Here is a 22,558-nt window from a genome sequence, read left to right as displayed (position 1 = left end):
AGTGAGGCAGATTTACATGGACGTAGACAGGATGGAAACAGCCAGGCTGTCATAAGCAGATATGTGCAGCAGGGACACTGAGGGCAGGATATTATTATACATATAAATGGACTATAGCGCCACATCATCCACAATGTGCGGAAACACTAGATGGTCACTTTAGTACATTGTGTGCTTGTCCAGTGGGGACTCACTAAGTAAAAACACTAAAACCTAATAGAAATGTTTTTTTAATTAAATTGTTTTTGCTGTGAAAGTTCTACTATCTCCTTTTACTAGATTTTCCCAAAATATCTTTTAAAGAGAATCTCTCACCAGGTTTTTGCTCCCCCGTCTGAAAACAGGATAATGTGGGAGCAGAGACCTTGATTCCAGCGATGTATTACTTACTGGACTGGTTGCTGCAGTTTTGATAAAATCACAGTTTTATCTGCCAAAAATCAAGCAGTTCTCTGAATGCTGAGCTCTGTATATCCCCGCCCACACTACGGATTGGCTGCTTTTTGTGTGCATAGACAAACAGCAGCCAATCAGTGATGTGGGCGGGGATATACAGAGCATATGAATATGAATAACTACATGGCAGCAGGTTTACTTGTCCTCTATGGATAATATCTTGCTGCTTATCAAAACTACAGCAAGTGGTCCAATAATTGACACATTACTGGAATCAGAATCTCTGTCTCTACATTATGCTGCTGTCAGATTAAGTGTCAAAAACCTGGTGACAGATTCCCTTTAAATATGTATATTTTTAATATGGAGTAAATTGTGCTATTTTGGGGTCTGGGTTTGTTTTTCTGTTATTTCTGCGCATCTCCATTCTAGAGATATGGCCTTCTCTTCCCTCTATTTAAGTCTAATCTTTAGAGCTATAGGGGTGCGGTCCTCCAGAAGACTGCCATAGAGATTTGAGTATCACGCCCACTCAAAAGATGAGATTTATATACAGGGAAAAGAGGTCTAGATCTCAGGAATGGAGAGGAGCAAGAACCAAAGGAAAACAATGGCAGAATCAGGAAAACAGAGGTATTTACAACAGGTAAAAAAAAAAAAAGGATAATATTTATGTCAAATGACATGTCCTCTTCAATGAAATATTGAATGTATATATATATATATATATATATATATATATATATATATATATATATATATAATGTTTTCCTGCACAACAAGCAAAATAGGCCTAATGTCCTGTTCAACATTTTAAGCCCCCTTTAAATATTACCGGTGTTCCCCCACAGTAATTTTCTTGTGCTTAATACAAAAGCATTGTAGATAAACTAATGAGAATATTGATCAGATAGCCTCTTATTGGAATAGTTCGATATCCAGTGGTGTCAGACAGAAAAAAAATTATGCGCAGCTTTTTTCTATTCAGATATGGATGCCGGACCAATACACATAATGCACTGACCTGCTGAGTCCAGCTCAGGTATAAAACATAGTGCTCAGAACTGATATGGGAACCCAGAAGTTTTACTCATCATTTAAAGTTGCTTATGTAAAATAATATTGCCAATGACACCTGCAAATAAAACTACTGTATAGTGCTCACATAACATAACATGCATATTGCCCACACAGTACTGCTATTCAGTGCCCATAGAAAGCTGTCATTTAATGTCTAAATAATACTGTTATACAATGCTTTAATAATATGTCCACTCTGTGTCTGAATATTACTGCCAAATAATACATACATAATACACCCATACAATATCCAAATAATTCTGCCAAATAATATCTATTTTTATTTATTTATTTTACTCACTTATATAGCGCCATTAATTCCACAGCACTTTACAGACATTATGGGCACTGTCCCCATTGGGGCTCACAATCTAAATTCCCTATCAGTATGTCTTTGGAGTGTGGGAGGAAACCGGAGACCCCGGAGAAAACCCATGCAAACATGGGGAGAACATACAAACTACTTACAGATGTTGTCCTTCTATTACTTCTCACAATAGGTGGTACAATATGTAAAAAAATAGTAATTTTCCTTAACAAGTTCTGAATGAGCTCTCTCTGTGCCACAGCTCTCCACCATTGCGGACACCCTCGACCATGTGTTCCCAGTGACTGGTGGATTCCAGGCTCTACATGGAGTTATTGACTCAGTGAGTATACCTTTCAATATGCTGTCAGTGACATTACTAGAAATGACAGACCCCAAAGCAAATGACCAAAAGAACTCAAATAATGATATCCTCTACTTGATTCCAAAATAATAAGAATGACCTAGGTATTGTCATGACATGTAGAAATATACCTGGAATATATATATAAAAATATAGAGTCATTTCAAGTGACCCCAAGTAGTATATAAAAATCGCAGACATATCCCACGGACATTATCAAGGAAAAGTCTGTGTATATAGAGTATCTGGCAACTCGTCCAGAAAGGGAAAAATAAGAAAAAAACAACAATTTGATTATAAAAGCACAGTAGAAAAAGATTTTCCGGGAACTTTCCTACGCGTTTCGTACCATGATCTTAGTCTATTCTATAACTAAGATCAACATTGTCCGAAACACGTAGGAAAGTTCCTGGGAAATCTTTTTATACCCTGCTTTTATAATCAAATTGTTGTTTTTTTTCTTATTTTCCCTTTCTGGGTGAGTTGGGAGATATTTCATATATACGGACTTTTCCTGTAAGTATACATGTATTCACAATGTGATATCTGCGATTGCAAAATTAATAGGACTTTACAAATATACTGTAAGGCCCTAATAGTCCTGGCATGATCCACTGACCGCTAATCTTACAGCTATTCCACTGTATAAGAAAAGAACCCGACATTGTGGAAATAATGTCCATCTGTCATTTAAAAGGAATTTATCACAAATTGAATTTGAGTTTCAATAATTACATATATTTCTATGGGAAAGAAATTGTCTGACATTATAGGTTTGTCCCAAGGTTGTACCATGTTGCATTTTAGGTGCTAGTTCACACTAACACACAACCTGCAACAGTAGATCCATTACCAGGAATTTTGGAGACCATATACTCGCACAGGTTCTCACCACCCATTTAAAATGGAAATGAGAACAATCCAGAAAGGTCTCCTTTTAATAGGGCCCTATAGCAGCACTTAAAGGGGTTTTTCCAATTTATTAAATTCCCAGGTGCAGTTTGTATAACAAGAAAAAAACTAAATAAAATAGTTTTATTCAACATCGCCAGGTCCCGAGCTGCTCTAAGTGTCTACAACGTTGACATCAGGTCGGCAGCACTGCAGCCAATAAGTGAGATTAGCGTTTCTGCCAAGTAGACGACATGAGCCACTCAGAGCTCACTGATTGGCTGCAGCACTGTTGACATAACTTCAGCACTGCAGACAATATGAGATACTGGGAGCAGCGAAGACTGAGTGCTGGACCCGGGGAGGGTGAGTAAACACTTTTAAAAAATAAAATAAACTGCAGCTGGGGAACAGGGGTTTTCCAAAACCAGAAAACCCAGTTAATGGCATATACAGACTCAGAAGTTAGAAACTGTGATACCTGGCTACTGGTTTCATGAGAGGTTGCACCCCTCTCAGGCTCTCAGATAGAAGCAATCTGGACCGCGGTTGTCATATCTACTGCACTACAATTATCATGGTGTATTATATGGGATATTACATATATGAGGCCATGTTAATTGAGGAAGAAAAGTGTGAATTGTTGGCTAGTATAAGCAGTAATGGCTATGCAATATTTTTCTACGACTTAATCCTAGCCGCCAGAAAGTGCTAAACAGAGAACTGCTTCTTCTTTCAGATCTTGAAGAAATTCTGCATTGAAATCCTGGCTGCAGAGCCGTCCAGTGTCTGCGCTGGGGGTGAGTACATCGTTACCACAGGAATGAAAAGCCTTGGACGGCAAAAAAAGATATTAAAATATTTTAACCTGGCCTTACTTGCAGAGTGTATTAGTTAGTCAGGAGGCTTTCTGAATATCTTCAAGCATGACCAAGAGAGATCTAAGTGCTATGCCCAAGATCCTCACCTTATGTTGCACAGTGAGTCTACATAGGGCAAAGAGGTTTATACAGTAGACGCAGAACAAGTAACTGGAGTGGGGCGTCTGGGTGGCGAGATGTAAAAACCCGTATCTGCAGAGGAACTATATTCTTAGCAAACAAGGAGGGGGGAAATTGCCCATGTGTCCATTTTCATGTCACTGTTAAAAAAACAATATCCAGTTTTCTCATTCTCCACTAAAGGCTATGGCCCCACTATCAGTATTTGGTCAGTATTTTTTCTCAGGAGTGGGAGCCAAAGTCAGGAGTGGGTGATATATGCAGAATTGGTGACTTGTTTCTATTATACCTTTTCTCTAATTGTTCCTCACCTGGTTTTGGCACCCACTCCTGAGAAAAATTACTGACCGAATACTGATCAAATACTGATAATGGGGCCATGGTCAAAGGGAAACTATCAGCTACGTAATCTGAGTGCACTATACAGTGTGTGAAGAGAGCCTGATTACAGGGATGTGTCGCTTACTAGACTGTGTTTTGCTGTTTCAATAAAATCAATGTTTTATCAGCAAGATATTACTACTAGAGGACAACTGGCCTCATGCATCCTAGTCCAACCATGCCCCCACCACTGATTAACAGCTCTCTGCCACTATGCAATACACAGAAAACTGGTGTGGGCAGTGTTATACATAGATCAGCAACTGAGTCTGCTAGATCTGAAACAGAGAAAACTTCATAACTTCTGCAGTAAATTAAGTGATTCATTGCTAAAATCAGGGTTTCTGCCCCTATATCATGCTACTGTCATATTACATGGGAAAACCCTGCTGACAGATTCCCTTAAGCCCTTGCAATAAACTGATACTTTGTAGGGATCTCTTCTTAGCTTGAGCTGTGTACATGGTCTCAGGGTCAGCCATCATATTAGATCATCAGAGGGCCGGGTCACAAATAAAAAGTAATACCACTATTACACCACTAGGGATATAAGACGAGATAAAGATAATGGCACTGCTGTCTTCAGAAATTTCTGGGCTCCTAAAACTATCAGTTCCTTATTTTGTACTACATTGCGCTCCATCTTGAAAATATGAGCATACAGGTCTTTTAAAGCTAAATCTATCCACACTTTTATATCTTCTATCTGTTGCTGCTTTCCTGTGAAATCTGCATTTTCATTCATATCCAAATGAGGTGTTAAGTGCTCTGGGCAAGACAGAGTTCATCTGGAGACTGTGCCTCCATATATTGCTCACAGCATTGTCCTATAAGCATGCTCACAGCACTCACAGCATTATCCCATAGGCCTGCTCACAGCATTGTCCCATAGGCCTGCTCACAGCATTGTCCCATAGGCTTGCTCACAGCATTGTCCCATAGGCTTGCTCACAGCATTTTCCCATAGGCTTGCTCACAGCATTGTCCCATAGGCCTGCTCACAGCATTGTCCCATAGGCCTGCTCACAACATTGTCCCATAGGCCCTCACAGCATTGTCCCATAGGCCTGCTCACAGCATTGTCCCATAGGCCTGCTCACAGCATTGTCCCATAGGCCTGCTCACAGCATTATCCCATAGGCCTGCTCACAGCATTGTCCCATAGGCATGCTCACAGCATTGTCCCATAGGCCTGCTCACAGCATTGTCCCATAGGCCTGCTCATAGCATTGTCCCATAGGCCTGCTCACAGCATTGTCCCATATGCCTGCTCACAGCATTGTCCCATAGGCCTGCTCACAGCATTGTCCCATAGGCCTGCTCACAGCATTGTCCCATATGCCTGTGACGTGCCCCCTGGGCCTGTGCTGTGCAGGGGAATACCCGGAGCCGGATCGCTGGGGGTTGTAGTCTCCGTGTGGCGGTGACCCAGTCCGTGCCCAGGGTGGTCAAACCAGTGGCAGTCTTAGGTAATAACAATGTCCGACTACGCCACCCGTGGATTGTGGTCAGTGGGGACCGCCGCTGCGCTGCTGACCGCTGAGGCTGATGTTGTTTGCGCAGCCGAGTATGGGATAACTCCCCACGGGAGAAGTATTGCCTCAGGGCAGCTAATGTGGATGGTGATGGTGTGAGTGTCCCAGTACTAACGGTGCTGGTGCGGCGAGGAATCACAGAGACGTGCAGTTGCAGTTTTCAATGCTTTACTCACAGTTCTTTATCAGGTCACTTATGCGCAGTTAGGACCGCCCGAGTCATGCTGCGTCCACCAGGCAAGGGACTCGACCAACTCCCAGGCAATTCCAGAGCGTGGCACAGGGCTCCCTTCCTTTCCTTTCTCTGGCCGTCCTCACCAGTGACCCACCTTTGTCCAGCTTCCTCGAGCCTTCTGTTGGCGAAACCTCTCTCCGGTTTCCCTGACCCTGTACGGTATGCCTTTCTGGTGGATGTAGTGAGGGGTCGCACCAAGATGTGGTAACAACCTCCGGTCTTTGGCTGAGGAATCTGTTGTCTCCACCAATTTGGGTTCCGGTACCCTGTTCTGCCAACCCTTCACCCTGTATCTCCTGGGCATATGGGGTTCCTTCTGTCCTCGTGTCTCTGGGCCTTTCTCTGTGTTCCTGTTCCTTGCTTCCTTTCTTACTGTCCTTTCTGTTCATTCTCCTTTCTCTCTCTCTCAGGCTCCAGCCTCCTGACAAGGCCTGCCTGCAGAGCAGAGCCCATGCAGGGGCTCTGCTTCCTGTCTTCTCCTGAGGCTGTCTCCACTGAACTGAACTCTGATCTAAGATGGTGCCCACCTTTTATACCTCCTTCTGACACCCGAGCCCAGGTGACTTGCAACCAATGGGCTCCTGCCTATGCCCAGAGACCCACCCCTATCTGCTCCTACACCACTGGGTTTTCCTTTCCCCGCCTCACTCCAGCCAGGGACATAAGCTGTCGTGCCTGCACTTCTGTGGGAGCACCGTTAAGCTGTCCCTCGGAAATGGGGTGTGTGTGGTGCATGCAGCTAAACGAGTCCTGGTCCACACTCCATCCTTACCCGGGAGTGGAATATCACACCTCTGGTCTGAGGTGCAATACCCCTGTAGCAGCCGAGCCCTCGGGGTGCTACATTCCCCCCTGGTAAATCACAGCATGTCCTCGGGCTGGAAAAGAGCAAAGACAATTCAAAAACATGCAATACTTTTTCAAAAATTTTCACATTAGAAACTGGCCGGCATTATTCAACTTCCCTTTATGGGAAACACTTTCTCTTTACTAGACATTATACTGCACTTTTAATATTACCGGAACTCTTTTGTCATATAACATTTTCTAGCAGCATATAAAACTATTCAGCATATCAAACTTTTTCTGGTAAAACATTTTAGTAGATTCTCTTCTTCACTGGCCACTGTGCAACTTGCGACCAGGTAAAGGTGCAACAGTCCATTTAATTCCGAGGTAGGCGTTGCAGTTTTTGTATAAAACCAGTAGGGGGCGCTTTAAGAAGCGCAACTATATACAAGGGATGGCCGCTCTCAGTCCTCGGCCAGTGGGGATAGGGGAATGGCTGCTCACAGTCCTCAGCCTGGTTAGGGATTAGGGGCACACAGGTAACAGTTCTTTAACAGTTCCATACTAGTCCCAACGGGGACCACACTTCAATCAGCAACAGTTCTTGTACCCTGACGGGTAACTATATACAGTTCCACTTTACCGTTTACTGGTAATGGTGTCCTCCTGATGCTTCCTCCTGGTAATCTTCAGGCCCGTCCGGGCCCTCTTGGCACTTGGCCTTGCGACCAGGCCAGTGGTCGCTTGTTGGTCGCGCCCGGGGGTGGCACCGCCAAGGTAGGGGGTGCTGGTGAGGCAGCGGCGCCCGGGTGTGCTGGGCCTTGCGTCCTGGCCTGTGACGTCTCCCGCTATACGGCGCCCGGGTTCAGAGGGCACAGCGCGGGGCGGGGCGTGATGACGGTTCTCGCTGCCTGAGGCCTAGCTGGTGGCGGTGGAGGCGTGGTCTCAGGTACGGTCCCCGGGGCCTCGGGTCCCGCAACGGAGGGTGAGGGCAGGCTGGTGTTCCCAGGGCTTGGGGTGGTGGCGTCCCCACTACCTGCCTCGGTCTCCGTGGCCTCCTCCGCGGCGTCGTCTCCGGCCTTCGTCCCTCCTGCACCATCCTCAGAGGCAGGCGTGCTCCAGGCTGCGGGTGGCGCCTCCTGCTGGCGGGTTCCAGCCTGCCGGGCCATCTCCCTTCGGCCAGCGCATCCTGCTGTGCCCGGACCATCCTCCGGTCTAAGTCCTCCAGCGCAGCCTGTGCACGCTCCGGGTCTCTGGGGAGCTGCGCCAGGATCTCCACCAGGCTGTCCGGCGGTGCGGCCTGCAGCAGGCTCCGGACCAAGGTGTTGGCACTGCTGGACGCTTCCTCCATTTCCGGGTGCGGTCTGTCCAGACTGATCCAGACCGCGCCCTGCCCCACAGTTTTCTTCACTTCCCGCCCCCATTGGGGGTGGTCCTGGGGCAACTTGGTGACAGTCAGTTTCAAGGGCAGCCCTCCCACGCTGATGGACATCTCCACTGCTGCATTCATGGCTGGTGGGGGCGGGCTCCTTCTTTGGCGCCACTCTGGGACCTGGCCCACGATGGGAGGTGGCTTCCTGCTGTCCTTTGGTGCGCACATAATGGCGTCCGCTCTGCCAGGGCGGGAAAAACTGATGAAGATGGCGGGAAACGGTCCAAAATGGCGTCTGATGGCGGGAATCAGCTCCGGATGGCGGGAAACGACTCCGGACGGCGGGAAACTTCTGGAAATGGCGGGAGACTTCCTTTTAAGGTACATGTGCAGTTTTCTTCAGGCACGCAATACCCGCTTGTGGCGGGTTGGTAATGATCCTGCCGACTACGCCAAAGTTGACGCGCCCCCTGGGCCTGTGCTGTGCAGGGGAATACCCGGAGCCGGATCGCTGGGGGTTGTAGTCTCCGTGTGGCGGTGACCCGGTCCGTGCCCAGGGTGGTCAAACCAGTGGCAGTCTTAGGTAATAACAATGTCCGACTACGCCACCCGTGGATTGCGGTCAGTGGGGACCGCCGCTGCGCTGCTGACCGCTGAGGCTGATGTTGTTTGCGCAGCCGAGTATGGGATAACTCCCCACGGGAGAAGTATTGCCTCAGGGCAGCTAATGTGGATGATGGTGGTGATGGTGTGAGCGTCCCAGTACTAATGGTGCTGGCGCGGCGAGGAATCACAGAGACGTGCAGTTGCAGTTTTCAATGCTTTACTCACAGTTCTTTATCAGGTCACTTATGCGCAGTTAGGACCGCCCGAGTCATGCTGCGTCCACCAGGCAAGGGACTCGACCAACTCCCAGGCAATTCCAGAGCGTGGCACAGGGCTCCCTTCCTTTCCTTTCTCTGGCCGTCCTCACCAGTGACCCACCTTTGTCCAGCTTCCTCGAGCCTTCTGTTGGCGAAACCTCTCTCCGGTTTCCCTGACCCTGTACGGTATGCCTTTCTGGTGGATGTAGTGAGGGGTCGCACCAAGATGTGGTAACAACCTCCGGTCTTTGGCTGAGGAATCTGTTGCCTCCACCAATTTGGGTTCCGGTACCCTGTTCTGCCAACCCTTCACCCTGTATCTCCTGGGCATATGGGGTTCCTTCTGTCCTCGTGTCTCTGGGCCTTTCTCTGTGTTCCTGTTCCTTGCTTCCTTTCTTACTGTCCTTTCTGTTCATTCTCCTTTCTCTCTCTCTCAGGCTCCAGCCTCCTGACAAGGCCTGCCTGCAGAGCAGAGCCCATGCAGGGGCTCTGCTTCCTGTCTTCTCCTGAGGCTGTCTCCACTGAACTGAACTCTGATCTAAGATGGTGCCCACCTTTTATACCTCCTTCTGACACCCGAGCCCAGGTGACTTGCAACCAATGGGCTCCTGCCTATGCCCAGAGACCCACCCCTATCTGCTCCTACACCACTGGGTTTTCCTTTCCCCGCCTCACTCCAGCCAGGGACATAAGCTGTCGTGCCTGCACTTCTGTGGGAGCACCGTTGAGCTGTCCCTCGGAAATGGGGTGTGTGTGGTGCATGCAGCTAAACGAGTCCTGGTCCACACTCCATCCTTACCCGGGAGTGGAATATCACACCTCTGGTCTGAGGTGCAATACCCCTGTAGCAGCCGAGCCCTCGGGGTGCTACATTCCCCCCTGGTAAATCACAGCATGTCCTCGGGCTGGAAAAGAGCAAAGACAATTCAAAAACATGCAATACTTTTTCAAAAATTTTCACATTAGAAACTGGCCGGCATTATTCAACTTCCCTTTATGGGAAACACTTTCTCTTTACTAGACATTATACTGCACTTTTAATATTACCGGAACTCTTTTGTCATATAACATTTTCTAGCAGCATATAAAACTATTCAGCATATCAAACTTTTTCTGGTAAAACATTTTAGTAGATTCTCTTCTTCACTGGCCACTGTGCAACTTGCGACCAGGTAAAGGTGCAACAGTCCATTTAATTCCGAGGTAGGCGTTGCAGTTTTTGTATAAAACCAGTAGGGGGCGCTTTAAGAAGCGCAACTATATACAAGGGATGGCCGCTCTCAGTCCTCGGCCAGTGGGGATAGGGGAATGGCTGCTCACAGTCCTCAGCCTGGTTAGGGATTAGGGGCACACAGGTAACAGTTCTTTAACAGTTCCATACTAGTCCCAACGGGGACCACACTTCAATCAGCAACAGTTCTTGTACCCTGACGGGTAACTATATACAGTTCCACTTTACCGTTTACTGGTAATGGTGTCCTCCTGATGCTTCCTCCTGGTAATCTTCAGGCCCGTCCGGGCCCTCTTGGCACTCGGCCTTGCGACCAGGCCAGTGGTCGCTTGTTGGTCGCGCCCAGGGGTGGCACCGCCAAGGTAGGGGGCGCTGGTGAGGCAGCGGCGCCCGGGTGTGCTGGGCCTTGCGTCCTGGCCTGTGACGTCTCCCGCTATACGGCGCCCGGGTTCAGAGGGCACAGCGCGGGGCGGGGCGTGATGACGGTTCTCGCTGCCTGAGGCCTAGCTGGTGGCGGTGGAGGCGTGGTCTCAGGTACGGTCCCCGGGGCCTCGGGTCCCGCAACGGAGGGTGAGGGCAGGCTGGTGTTCCCAGGGCTTGGGGTGGTGGCGTCCCCACTACCTGCCTCGGTCTCCGTGGCCTCCTCCGCGGCGTCGTCTCCGGCCTTCGTCCCTCCTGCACCATCCTCAGAGGCAGGCGTGCTCCAGGCTGCGGGTGGCGCCTCCTGCTGGCGGGTTCCAGCCTGCCGGGCCATCTCCCTTCGGCCAGCGCATCCTGCTGTGCCCGGACCATCCTCCGGTCTAAGTCCTCCAGCGCAGCCTGTGCACGCTCCGGGTCTCTGGGGAGCTGCGCCAGGATCTCCACCAGGCTGTCCGGCGGTGCGGCCTGCAGCAGGCTCCGGACCAAGGTGTTGGCACTGCTGGACGCTTCCTCCATTTCCGGGTGCGGTCTGTCCAGACTGATCCAGACCGCGCCCTGCCCCACAGTTTTCTTCACTTCCCGCCCCCATTGGGGGTGGTCCTGGGGCAACTTGGTGACAGTCAGTTTCAAGGGCAGCCCTCCCACGCTGATGGACATCTCCACTGCTGCATTCATGGCTGGTGGGGGCGGGCTCCTTCTTTGGCGCCACTCTGGGACCTGGCCCACGATGGGAGGTGGCTTCCTGCTGTCCTTTGGTGCGCACATAATGGCGTCCGCTCTGCCAGGGCGGGAAAAACTGATGAAGATGGCGGGAAACGGTCCAAAATGGCGTCTGATGGCGGGAATCAGCTCCGGATGGCGGGAAACGACTCCGGACGGCGGGAAACTTCTGGAAATGGCGGGAGACTTCCTTTTAAGGTACATGTGCAGTTTTCTTCAGGCACGCAATACCCGCTTGTGGCGGGTTGGTAATGATCCTGCCGACTACGCCAAAGTTGACGCGCCCCCTGGGCCTGTGCTGTGCAGGGGAATACCCGGAGCCGGATCGCTGGGGGTTGTAGTCTCCGTGTGGCGGTGACCCGGTCCGTGCCCAGGGTGGTCAAACCAGTGGCAGTCTTAGGTAATAACAATGTCCGACTACGCCACCCGTGGATTGCGGTCAGTGGGGACCGCCGCTGCGCTGCTGACCGCTGAGGCTGATGTTGTTTGCGCAGCCGAGTATGGGATAACTCCCCACGGGAGAAGTATTGCCTCAGGGCAGCTAATGTGGATGATGGTGGTGATGGTGTGAGCGTCCCAGTACTAATGGTGCTGGTGCGGCGAGGAATCACAGAGACGTGCAGTTGCAGTTTTCAATGCTTTACTCACAGTTCTTTATCAGGTCACTTATGCGCAGTTAGGACCGCCCGAGTCATGCTGCGTCCACCAGGCAAGGGACTCGACCAACTCCCAGGCAATTCCAGAGCGTGGCACAGGGCTCCCTTCCTTTCCTTTCTCTGGCCGTCCCCACCAGTGACCCACCTTTGTCCAGCTCCCTCGAGCCTTCTGTTGGCGAAACCTCTCTCCGGTTTCCCTGACCCTGTACGGTATGCCTTTCTGGTGGATGTAGTGAGGGGTCGCACCAAGATGTGGTAACAACCTCCGGTCTTTGGCTGAGGAATCTGTTGCCTCCACCAATTTGGGTTCCTGTACCCTGTTCTGCCAACCCTTCACCCTGTATCTCCTGGGCATATGGGGTTCCTTCTGTCCACGTGTCTCTGGGCCTTTCTCTGTGTTCCTGTTCCTTGCTTCCTTTCTTACTGTCCTTTCTGTTCATTCTCCTTTCTCTCTCTCTCAGGCTCCAGCCTCCTGACAAGGCCTGCCTGCAGAGCAGAGCCCATGCAGGGGCTCTGCTTCCTGTCTTCTCCTGAGGCTGTCTCCACTGAACTGAACTCTGATCTAAGATGGTGCCCACCTTTTATACCTCCTTCTGACACCCGAGCCCAGGTGACTTGCAACCAATGGGCTCCTGCCTATGCCCAGAGACGCACCCCTATCTGCTCCTACACCACTGGGTTTTCCTTTCCCCGCCTCACTCCAGCCAGGGACAGAAGCTGTCGTGCCTGCACTTCTGTGGGAGCACCGTTGAGCTGTCCCTCGGAAATGGGGTGTGTGTGGTGCATGCAGCCTACCGAGTCCTGGTCCACACTCCATCCTTACCCGGGAGTGGAATATCACACCTCTGGTCTGAGGTGCAATACCCCTGTAGCAGCCGAGCCCTCGGGGTGCTACACCTGCTCACAGCATTGTCCCATAGACCTGCTCACAACATTCACGGAACTTCCTGGTGCCTGCAAATCTCTCGAACTGCTGTCTTTATTAAAAAATTATTTTAAATGTATACTAAATTATTATATGAATATAACACATTCCCCTCAAGCTGCTTATATAGTATTCTACCTTACAGCTGTATATTATAAGAAGTCATAGGGTCAACTGGGCTTAACAGGCCTAGAAATATTATAAGCATCCCTGGTATTTTCCTTCGCATCCCATTGTGTGCTCTGATTTATAGACATTTGGGACAGGAGGGGTAATAAGCAGATGTACTTTTGGAATTGAAGCCAACAAAAGGGTGTATGTCTCCTATTGGGAATAATGCATAGCATGTTAGAATGAGATGGCTTATTATATAGTAGGGCTTTCATTTCAGCAATTCAGCATTAATCTACATTCTACAGTAAAGATGTCATCATGATGACTTCAGCTCCAAAGACTTTCATTGTACCAGAGCCAAAGGACAAGAGGGCTATAAGTGGGGCCATACAGAGGACTGTGTAATTCTTACTGCTCATTGCTGTAATCAAGGTAGACGGCACTATCTCACTACCAGACCTCCAATTCTGAAGGACAAGAAAGAGGGACACCCTTTTTTGGAGAACCAAGCCGCACCTTAACTTCGTCCAGAGCTTTTTGTTTGCCCACACAAAAACAGAGCCCCTATTGAAGCCCCTTTGTATTCCTACATTGTTTTACACCACTTATGTCCTTTACTCAGTGTAACAACCAAAAGATGCCCCTCACACACTCATCAAGCATTGCCCCCTTACACGCAATATAATATCTTCACAGTGTCCCCAGACACATTATAATTTGTATAATTTGTCAGTTCCCCTACTCATGTATGATGGTCACATAGTCCCCTACACAATGATGCCGTCACTGTGCCACAAATATGATGATACCTCTACACTGTATGATGCCCTCAGTGTCCCCCTCCACACACAGTATGATGGCCCTACATAGTATGGAGATCCCACCCAGGACAAGGGCCTTTTGTTTGTTTTCTGCTCCACACCTCCATGATCCTTGGGTCAATCTCCCATTAAGTTGTTAGCTAACAATATAGTACTCCTGATTCCTGAAGAGGCGAGTCCTGCTCAAGTACTTGTTACCCCATTGTAAAGGGGACAGGACCAAGTGGAGCTTGACCCCATCTTTCCAAGGGCCTGATAACAGTTTACTGGCTAAATAAGGCATCGGAATAGGCATGAGGAGACTCTGACACCCCAGCAGCGGGGTGTATAGTAATTTATTGCTGTCAGGAGCAAAGTTAGGGCTCATTCACACTGTGTTTTTGCCGTGTTTCTTTGACACGTTTTTTTCCATGCAAAAAAACAGTGTTTTACAATACCAGCAAAGTGAATGAAATTTCTGAGATCGCATGCACATGCTGCTGATTTTTTACTTGCAGATTTGAACTTCTGAGCCTTTTTCTCAAATCTGCAGCATATCAATTTTTTTCAGTGCTTTTGCAGATTTTTTCACCCATTCAGATAAATGGGAAAAAAGCGCATCAAAAACGCTGCAAAAATGCTCATATTTTACACAGTTTTTCCTGCTAATACTCTGCTTTTTGCAGCAGAAAATCTGCAAATACTAATTTTGTGCACGTACTCTTAGGCTTTAAGGCTGAGTTCACACGATGCGTATTTCATGCGTTTCCGCGGCGTTTTTGCAGTTGCGTAAACGCATGAAAAACGCATTGTAGAAGGGAAGCAATGTTCCCCAATTGAAATCTGCATGTGCTGTGCCCATGATGCGGATTTTTCCGCAGCGTAAACGCTGCGCTCAAAAATCCGCAGCATGTCATTTAATTTTGCGGAAACGCGGCGTTTTCGCCACCATTGACTTGCATTAGAACGCGCCAATTCCGCAAGACTGCATCTGTACTTGCGTAATTGGCGCGTTCTAATGTGCGGATGGTACCCGGGTGTGGAGGAGAGGAGAGTCTCCTCCACACCCAGGTACCATTAAAAAAGCTGTAAAAACAAGAATAAAATAAAAAATATATATACTTACCATCTGTCGGCCCGCGCACCGCTCCTGCTTGCTTCCCGGCACTTGCAGTGAGTTGTAGGACCTGCGGTGACGTCAGAGTCATGTGACGGGTCACGTGACGCTGACGTCGGCAGGTCTTTCAATTCAAAGTTGCCGGCAGCCGGGAGAACGGAGTGAGCGGGACACCGGGGGCCATCAGAGGTAAGTATATACACTCTCTCGGGTCACACTATATAAATCCATGCTGTTTGCATGGATTTATATAGTGTGACCTAGTTGTCAAGCACTTTCCAGGTGATGCTAAAATCGCCTGGAAAGCGCTTGTCAATCTGCATGCGGAAACGCATGTGAATCTGCATGTGGATCCGCATGTATTCTGCAGGAAAAACGCATGCACAATCTGCATGCGTTTTTTCTGCCAGGGAGATGCAGAAATGATGCAGAAATTTTCTGCTTCATTTCTGCATCGTGTGCACATAGCCTAATAGTAGAGGAAATCCTAAGGCTATGTGCCCACGTTGCATTTATGAAGCAGAAAATTTCTGCTGCATAAATGCAAGTCCTCTCCCGGAAAAACGCATGCGGAATTCCGCACGCGTTTATCGCGCTTTTTTCGCGCGTTTATCACGCGTTTTCCACATGCGGAATTGCCTTGCGTTTTTTATGCATTGAACAAAGGCAATTCTGCTTGCGGAAACGCAAAATTAAATGACATGCTGCGGATTTTTGAACGCAGCATAAACGCTGCGGAAAAATCCGCAGCATGTGCATAGAACTTGCGGAATCCCATTGGGGACCATGGGGTGCGTGTTACCAAGCGTTTTTCAAGCGTTTACGCTGCGGAAATTCCGCATCAAAAACGCTTGAAAAATGCTACGTGGGCACACAGCCTAAGACCTCTTTCTGCTGTCCTCAGATGCCGACTATGTGATGACCGTTGTAGGGGCAGCAGCCAAGATTTGTAGGAACAAGGACAATAATAAATGTCCTGTTGCTAAGAACAAGGCTCAGATTGAAGCGCACATTAGCAATGTGTTTCCGCTCCAGTGGGATGGCAACTTGTTGCTGGCATGTGTGACAACCCAATGTCTCCATCACTCGTCTATCTCTACAATGTGAGTTAACACACGGGCGACCCACCCTGCTGTCGAGTGGTGATGAATTCATTATTATGTGGGGGAGGAGGGCCCGAAGCATCGCCATCACCCGCACTAGGCCCAAGCAGTCCTCCTCTCCATGCTGCTAACACTACCCAGACTTAATCCTCACAATGACCTTTTCCAGTCCTCCGTGCTGTCCTGTCACATTCAGCGATGGTCAGAGTGACAATAACTGGGGAAGAAAAGGACGCGGTGACTGAGGGAAATCAGATTAACCAGTTGGCAGAGAGTGAAAACTGGAACATTGAGGGATGATTAAGAATCTTTTCAGATAAGAGCATATTGTGGTTGGTATATTGAATTTTTTTCTATTTTTGTAGTCCAGTTCTAGTGGTGAAACAAGAAGTTCCTCAGCCCAATATAAAATGTGTAACAGCCCCCCTCATCTATTACATGGTGCTTATTGCAGAGTTTCTCAATGTTCCGATACCAAGTACCCCAGACTCAAATACATTACATCCCCATACATTGTACCTCAGTGTCCCCCAACTCTGGACCTCAAGAGCCACCAACAGGTCATGTTTTCAGGATTTCCTTAGTATTGCCCAGGTGATGGGATTCTTGCCTGTCCAGATGATGCAATAATAACCTGGGCAATACTAAGGAAATCCTGAAAACATGACCTGTTGGTGGCTCTTGAGGACCAGAGTTGGGGAACCCTGTTGTATCTCCAAGGCGGCAATTGTGCACTCTGCTGCTCCTAACAAAATTACACCATGAGTAAAGTGTGAGTACCTATTATATACAGGGTGGTCCAAAAGTAGGTGGACAGAGAGTGTAATAAGGTTATGAAGGGGGAGATTTATCAAACATGGTGTAAAGTGAAACTGGCTCAGTTGCTCTTAGCAACCAATCAGATTCCACGTTTCATTCCTCACAGACTCTTTGGAAAATGAAATGTGGAATCTGATTGGCTGCTAAGGGCAACTGAGCCAGTTTCACAGATCTAGTTTTCACAGATAGATCTCCCCCAAATCTGTTTTCTTTTCAGATAGTTCAGATAACGCATAATGGCAAATAATTTAAATACAGATCAAAGAAAATGGATTTTAACAGAGTATTGGAAATCTCAAAATGCTGAAACCATTAGAGCAAATTGGGTTGAAACATTTGGTACTCAAGTCCCAAAGAGACAAACCATTTACCACATTCGTGACAAATTCAATGCCACTGGCTCAATCCTTAATGCTCCAAAAACTGGTCGACCCAAAACAGTCTGTACAGAAGATAATCATAGAATCATAGAATCATAGAATGGTAGAGTTGGAAGGGACCTCCTGGGTCATCTGGTCCAACCCCCTGCTCAAAGCAGGATTCACTAAATCATCTCAGACAGATGTCTGTCCAGCCTCTGTTTGAAGACGTCCATTGAAGGGGAACTCACCACCTCTCGTGGCAGCCTGTTCCACTCATTAATCACCCTAACTGTCAAAAAGTTTTTTCTAATATCTAATCTGTGTCTCCTCCCATTTAGTTTCATCCCGTTGCTTCTAGTCTTTCCCTGTGCAAATGAGAATAAAGATGATCCTTCTACAATGTGACAACCCTTGACATATTTGTAGACAGCTATTAAGTCTCCTCTCAGTCTTCTTTTTTGCAAGCTAAACATTCCCAAATCCTGCAACCGTTCCTCATAGGACATGGTTTGCAGACCAGTCACCATTCTGGTCGCTCTTCTCTGAACTTGTTCCAGTTTGTCTATGTCTTTTTTAAAATGTGGTGCCCAAAACTGTACACAGTATTCCAGATGAGGTCTGACCAAAGAGGAGTAAAGACCGATAATGACTTCACGTGATCTAGACTGTATGCTTCTGTTAATACATCCCAGAATTGTATTTGCCTTTTTTGCTGCTGCATCACACTGTTGACTCATGTTCAGTCTATGATCTATTAGTATACCTAAGTCTTTTTCACATGTACTGTTGCTTAGCTCTATTCCTCCCATTCTGTATATGCTTTTTTCATTTTTATTGCCCAGATGTAGTACTTTGCATTTTTCCCTGTTAAAAACCATTCTGTTGGTTGCTGCCCACTGCTCCAGTTTATTTAGGTCTTTTTGAATCCTCTCTCTCTCTTCTCTAGTATTAGCTATCCCTCCTAGCTTTGTGTCATCAGCAAATTTAATCAGTTTACCCTCAATTCCTTCATTTAAATCATTGATGAAGATGTTGAACAATACAGGTCCCAGGACAGAGCCCTGTGGTATCCCACTTGAGACATTCATCCAGCTGGATGTGAAGCCATTTACAACCACCCTTTGAGTCCGATCACTAAGCCAGTTATGAATCCACCTAACAGTTGCCTGGTCCATTGCATACTTGGTCATTTTTTCAATAAGGATAGTGTGAGATACTTTGTCAAATGCTTTGCTGAAGTCAAGATATACTATATCTACAGCATTTCCCTGATCCACCCAGTCAGTGATTCTGTCATAGAAGGAAATTAAGTTAGTCTGACATGACTTGTTAGTTACAAACCCATGCTGACTCTGGTTAATCACTTCATTCTTATCCAGGTACTTACATACATGATGTTTAATAATTTGTTCAAAGATCTTTCCTGGTATAGAAGTCAGACTCACCGGCCTATAGTTCCCTGGGTCCACCTTCTTCCCCTTTTTGAAGATAGGAACAACATTTGCTCTTCTCCAGTCTTCTGGGACTTCTCCTGTTCTCCAAGAATTTTCAAAGATTATGGAGAGTGGTTCTAAAATTTCTTCTACGATCTCCTTCAGTACTCTGGGGTGTAATTCATCTGGACCTGGAGACTTGAACTCATTTATGTTAGCTAAATATTCCCTCACAATCTTTCTGTTTACAGATAACTTGGATTCTTCTATTCCTTTAAAAGGACAGTGAAAATCAGTTGATGTGACATTTTCTTTCTGAGAGAAAACAGATGCAAAATAGGAATTAAAAAGTTCAGCCTTCTCAACATCCTCTCTTACCATTTCTCCATTTTCATCCTGTAAAAATCCTATAGCATCTTTGACTTTTCTTTTACTTTTGACATACCCCCAAAATCCTTTTTTATTGCTTTTGACATCTCTTGCAAGCCTTAATTCATTGTCAGCTTTAGCTAACCTGATACGTGCCCTACAGGATCTGCAGACTGCATTATAATCTTCTTTAGATATGCCTCCCTCTTTCCATTTAATAAACATTTCTTTCTTTCTTTTTAGCATGTGTTTAAGTTCTGTGTTCATCCATCCTGGTTTCCTTAAATGCTTCCCATTCTTCCTACTTTTCGGGATTGTTAACGATTGTGCTTTGAGAATCTCATTTTTAAAAATTTCCCATCCTTCCTGGACATTTTTGTCCTTAAGGACATCCAGCCATTGGATCCCTCCTATTCTCTTTCTGAGTCTCTTAAAATCTGCCTTTCTAAAATCTAACCTTGAAGTTTGAGTCTTCACATGTCTTCCTCCTCTAGTTATCCAAAATTCTATAATAGCATGATCGCTGCCTCCTAGGGTCCCAGCCACCTTTACCTCCTCAACCATTTCCTCCCTGTTTATAAGGATTAGATCCAAAGTAGCAGATCCCCTTGTTTTCTCCCCTACCTTTTGGAAGATAAAGTTGTCAGCAAGAGAGGATAAGAATTTGCTTGACCTGTTAGTTTTACTTGAGAGAGATTCCCAACAAATGTCTGGATAGTTGAAATCTCCCATGACCACTACGTCATATCTTTTGGAGAACTTGGTCATTTGATACATAAAGAGTTCATCCATATCTTCAGCTTGCCCAGGTGGCCTGTAGTAAATGCCTACAATGGTGTCCTTTCCGTTGTTCTCTCCTTGTATTCTTACCCAAACAGTTTCCACAGAACTCCCAGTCTCTGAAGCTTCAATCTCTGTGCAGATATACGCTTTTCTAACATACAATGCGACACCTCCTCCTCGTTTATCAATTCTGTTTCTTGCAAATAAGTTGTATCCTTTTAGCCTTTTATTCCAATCATGTGTATCGTCCCACCAAGTTTCAGTGATTCCAATGACATCATATTTCTTTTCCTGCATTAGTAGTTCCAATTCTCCTTGTTTGTTGCCCATGCTTTGTGCATTTGTATAAAAACATTTTAGTTTGTGATTGGTTTTTCTTCCTCCCATATTTTTATTTAGATTTTTTTGTCTTTGTTCTTTCTTTCCACTTCCAGTAGCAGAGATCTCAATAGTATTTGTCAGCTGTATGGCTTTTTCTGGCCTTTTGCTTCCCTTCCCACATTGTTCTAGTTTAAAGCTCTCCTGATGAGTGTAGCAAGGCGACTTCCAAATACATGTTTTCCAGTCTTCGTAAGGTGCACCCCATCTCTAGCAAGTAGTCCATCGTATAGGTAATTCATCCCGTGATCCAGAAATCCAAATCCTTGTTGACGGCACCATCGACGTAGCCAGTTGTTCACCTGTAGAATCTTATTCCACCTCATTGTTCCATGGTCATCCACTGGGAGGATGGATGAGAAGACCACCTGCGCTCCCAATTCTTTCACTTTCTTGCCTAAGTCTTCAAAGTCACTGCAGATGGTTTCCAGGTCCTTTCTTGCGGTGTCATTTGTCCCCACATGTATTAGCAGGAATGGGTAGTGATCTGTAGGTCTGAAGAGTCTTGATATCCTGTCAGACACATCTTTAATTTTTGCTCCAGGAAGACAGCACATTTCTCTTGAGGTTATGTCTGGTCTGCAGATAGCGGCCTCTGTTCCTCTTAACAGGGAATCCCCCATGACCACCACTCTTCGTTTTTTCTTCACAGCATTCTTCTTTCTCCATCCAGGAGGATTCTGAGGACTTACAAGGTTATTTATTGCTGGCAAAGTCTTATCTTGCTGTATTTCTTCAAGGTTCTCCTGCGTGAGAGCCTGGTACTGGTTCCTGAGCAGTATGGGTGCTGACTGCCTCTCGATCCTCCTGCTTCTGTGGGTCACATGCTTCCATTCCTCTGTTTCGTCAGGTGCAGTTCGAATTTCTTCTCTTTCTGAATCATGAAGAGATAATTCTGCTCTGTCTAAGAACTCTTCACCTTCCTTAATGATATTCAAGGTAGTTAACCTCTCTTCTAGATTTCGCAACTTTTCCTCCAACAGGGACACAAGCTTGCATTTCTGGCATGTGAAGTTTGGCTTTTCCACTGGCAAGTCTGTGAACATGTAGCAGGATATGCAGCTCACCAAATGGCTCCTGGACTCTTCCATGTTCTTACTGTTAATGTTCTGAAAACAGTGAAAAAACAACTTGTTGCTGAAACATTTGTTCAGAGTCTAAAAAAGTCCACCAGAAGAGCCTCTTTGGAATTGGGAATTTCACGAGCTTCTATCATGTGAATCCTGAAATCTATTGGGTGGAAAGCTTATCGTCCACGTCTAATTCATGGTTTATTGGAGGATGATCCAGACAGGCGGCTGCAATTTAGTGAGATTATGCTTAACGAAACTGAAGAAAATCCAGTAATTTTAGATAACATTATGTGGAGTGATGAAGCTTCTTTCAAATGATCCGGCCATATTAACAGACATAATTGTATTTACTGCTATAATGAGAAAATGCATTTAACATTAGAGCAACAACTAAATGAGCCTGGTGTCAATGTTTGGGGTGGTATTTCAAGTTTTGGTGTTTTAGGACCAATATTTTTTGATGGAAAAGTCACAGGAGATAAGTATCTCAAAATTCTAATGAATCAAGTTGTTCCCCAGTTACAGCAGCAGCCTAATTCAAATGACCTTTATTTCTAACAAGATGGGGCCCCTACACATTATTCAAGAGTAGTCCGCGAGTATCTTGATGAAACATTTCCTAATAAATGGATTGGCTGAAGAGCCCCACTTGATTGGCCGGCACGTTCACCAGACTTGACCCCAATGGATTTTTTCTTTTGGGGAGTACTCAAGGACAAAGAGTATAGTCGAAAACCAAAAAGTGTCAGTGATTTGAAAAATTACATAAGAGATGTATTTCAAGAAATTAATACCCAAAGATACTTGTGCAAAAAAGTTTGTTGAAGCGTAAGAGGCGACTTCAAAGCTGTGCAAATTGTAATGGAAAACAGTTTGAGCACCTGCGTTGATAAAATTTAGGGGTTTTGTATTATTGTTCAGAATAAAATTTAACTGTCAATGTTATGCTTGTGTTAGTAAATATAATTTCATATATAAATCAAAATATATGTTATCATTTTCTGTCCACCTACTTTTGGACCACCCTATATACATATATAT

General features: G+C 46.4%; 1 protein-coding gene across 1 annotated transcript in view; it reads left to right on the top strand.

The window, feature by feature from the left end:
• LOC141273024 (anthrax toxin receptor 1-like) overlaps positions 1–22,558 on the top strand; it is a 119,527-nt gene that overhangs the window by 56,032 nt on the left and 40,937 nt on the right. Inside the window, exons 8-9 of the mRNA XM_073684340.1 lie at positions 2,046–2,126; positions 3,778–3,838. Of these exons, the coding sequence (XP_073540441.1) occupies positions 2,046–2,126; positions 3,778–3,838 (142 nt within the window). The remainder of the gene's footprint in view (positions 1–2,045; positions 2,127–3,777; positions 3,839–22,558) is intronic.

Source organism: Phyllobates terribilis, unplaced genomic scaffold (genome assembly GCF_046119375.1).
Source record: "Phyllobates terribilis strain yellow unplaced genomic scaffold, ASM4611937v1 Scaffold_5__5_contigs__length_657084704, whole genome shotgun sequence".
NCBI lineage: Eukaryota > Metazoa > Chordata > Amphibia > Anura > Dendrobatidae > Phyllobates > Phyllobates terribilis.
Note: the sequence above shows the minus strand (reverse complement) of the source record. Positions and strands in the feature narration are given on the sequence as shown.